At 55.9% G+C, this 1,869-nt stretch overlaps 1 protein-coding gene across 1 annotated transcript in view; it reads left to right on the forward strand.

The window, feature by feature from the left end:
• The first annotated feature begins 1,392 nt into the window (after positions 1–1,392).
• LOC103743453 (cytochrome P450 2D20-like) overlaps positions 1,393–1,869 on the forward strand; it is a 4,148-nt gene continuing 3,671 nt past the window's right edge. Inside the window, exon 1 of the mRNA XM_008844770.2 lies at positions 1,393–1,657. Within this exon, the coding sequence (XP_008842992.1) occupies positions 1,469–1,657 (189 nt within the window). The 5' untranslated portion in view covers positions 1,393–1,468. The remainder of the gene's footprint in view (positions 1,658–1,869) is intronic.

Genomic DNA, 1,869 nt, shown 5'->3' on the forward strand with positions numbered 1-1,869 from the left:
GCCCTGGGAGTGCCCCATGTCGGCCCAGGGGGCAGCCACCCTCCTGAGCCTCTCAGTGAGCAGAGCACAGCTGTCCCCCTCCCCTCACCCCTGACCCATGTGGAGTTTCCTTTCAGGCCTGGATTGAGCTAGAAGAAACCATTATGCACCCCAACCTAGCGTGCCACCCTTCCATTACTGGATTCAGTAGGGCCAACAGGCATGGAGAGGCAGGGTGTGAGGCCGGGGGCTGCATGCCAGCACCAGTCAGTGAGTCATGCCTCCTTCTCTGGGAAGGAGACAGCATGGGAAACACAGGGGAAGAGAACAGCTCCTAGTCCTGGCTCTCCTGCTGCACTGTGTGGTCCTGAGCTCCTCTCCACCACCCTTCAGCCACACCACACGACATCATAGGGATTCCTCGCCTGGATTCTGTGGCAGCCCTTGAGTCTTTGATTTTGTAAGTTTGGATCTCCAGCAAGGACGGGGACCTCTGACTGTTGAGCCTAGCAAGGAGCACTGAGTGGCCTGTCAGTGACCAGCAGTGCCTGGTCCTTAAGGCCAATAGCTGGAAGGCTCCGGGCTCCTTTTCCTGCTTCCTCATGGCTGGCCCATCCTAACCATGGCCTCTGGGCTGGAGACAACACCATCCTTCATCCCTGGTAAGAAGAATGTTGGGAGAGGACTTGACCCAGCAAGGAAAAGAGTAAATGAAGGACAGCGGCCTCCAGGGGACAGTACCTGGTCTGACCTGCCAGCCTCCCTCTGATTCTCTGACAGTAAGAGGCTGAACATTTCCCAGCACTCTCATCCACATCTGCGGGGACCCGGACTGCGAGTTCTGCATGATCAATTGAGTGACTTCAGACCTATACCCAAACTTCCATGTCCTCCAGCTGCCTCCCTCTCTCAGGCCCTCACTCACACACAGACATTGAGTGGCACTGGTTGTGAGAAAAAGGTTTCTTGGCCTTAAATTTCAGTCAGGCCCTCAGGCCCTGCCAAAAAGTGGCCCATGAGGTTTCCAGGAAAGTCTTATTCCAGTCTAAGGCAATGTCTTCAAGGCCCTCAAAGCTCTACCTACATGGCATGTCAACTGACTGTCCCTTCCGAACCTCATGGCCATGAAGTTGGAGCAGGGGTCACTGGACGTCTGCTTTCCATGTTTCCTGAGCCCAGCATGACATGGCTGCTGTGCACAGCTTCTGTGGAGCTCGGCTTCCAGATGCTGACGCCCTCCCCTGGTTAAACTGGGAGGGCAGAAAAGGCAGGAACTTCGGAATCTGATCTACTCTGACCACTGTGCCCCTTCCCTACTCCACTGCTGAAACAGTAAACACATGGACTTGGCTGGGGGCAGAGGACAAAGGGCAGCCTTGGTTCCTTTATAAGGCAACAGGTGCTCAGGCTATGGTAAGAGAGTCCCACTGAAGTGTGTGGTGTGAGGACCGCGAGGTATTCCCGAAGACTGGGGAGCCGTGACGCAGACATGGGACTGCTGACTGGGGACGGACTGTGGCCTCTGGTCGTATTCACGGCCATCTTCCTGCTGTTGGTGGACCTGATGCACCGGCGCCAGCGCTGGACTGCCCGCTACCCCCCAGGCCCCGTGTCGCTACCTCTGCTGGGCAACATGCTGCAGATGGACTTCAAGAACATACCAGATAGCATGTACAAGGTGAGGGAGATGGTGGTGGAGGGCGGCAGAGGTCATGGAACCCTTAGCAGCACAGTGGTTCCACAGACTGGTCCCCTGAGAGGAGATGTTGAAGGATTCCTAGGGAAGGGGACTGCAGGGCCAGAGGACACTCTGGACTTTTGAAGGGCAATGTTGTGATAGGGCAAAGGCCAGGTGTGTCAAGATGTACAGATTTGGGATGAGATTGATTT

The sequence above is a fragment of the Nannospalax galili genome, unplaced genomic scaffold, assembly GCF_000622305.1.
Source record: "Nannospalax galili isolate Female #2095 unplaced genomic scaffold, S.galili_v1.0 scaffold180, whole genome shotgun sequence".
In the NCBI taxonomy this organism is placed as follows: domain Eukaryota; kingdom Metazoa; phylum Chordata; class Mammalia; order Rodentia; family Spalacidae; genus Nannospalax; species Nannospalax galili.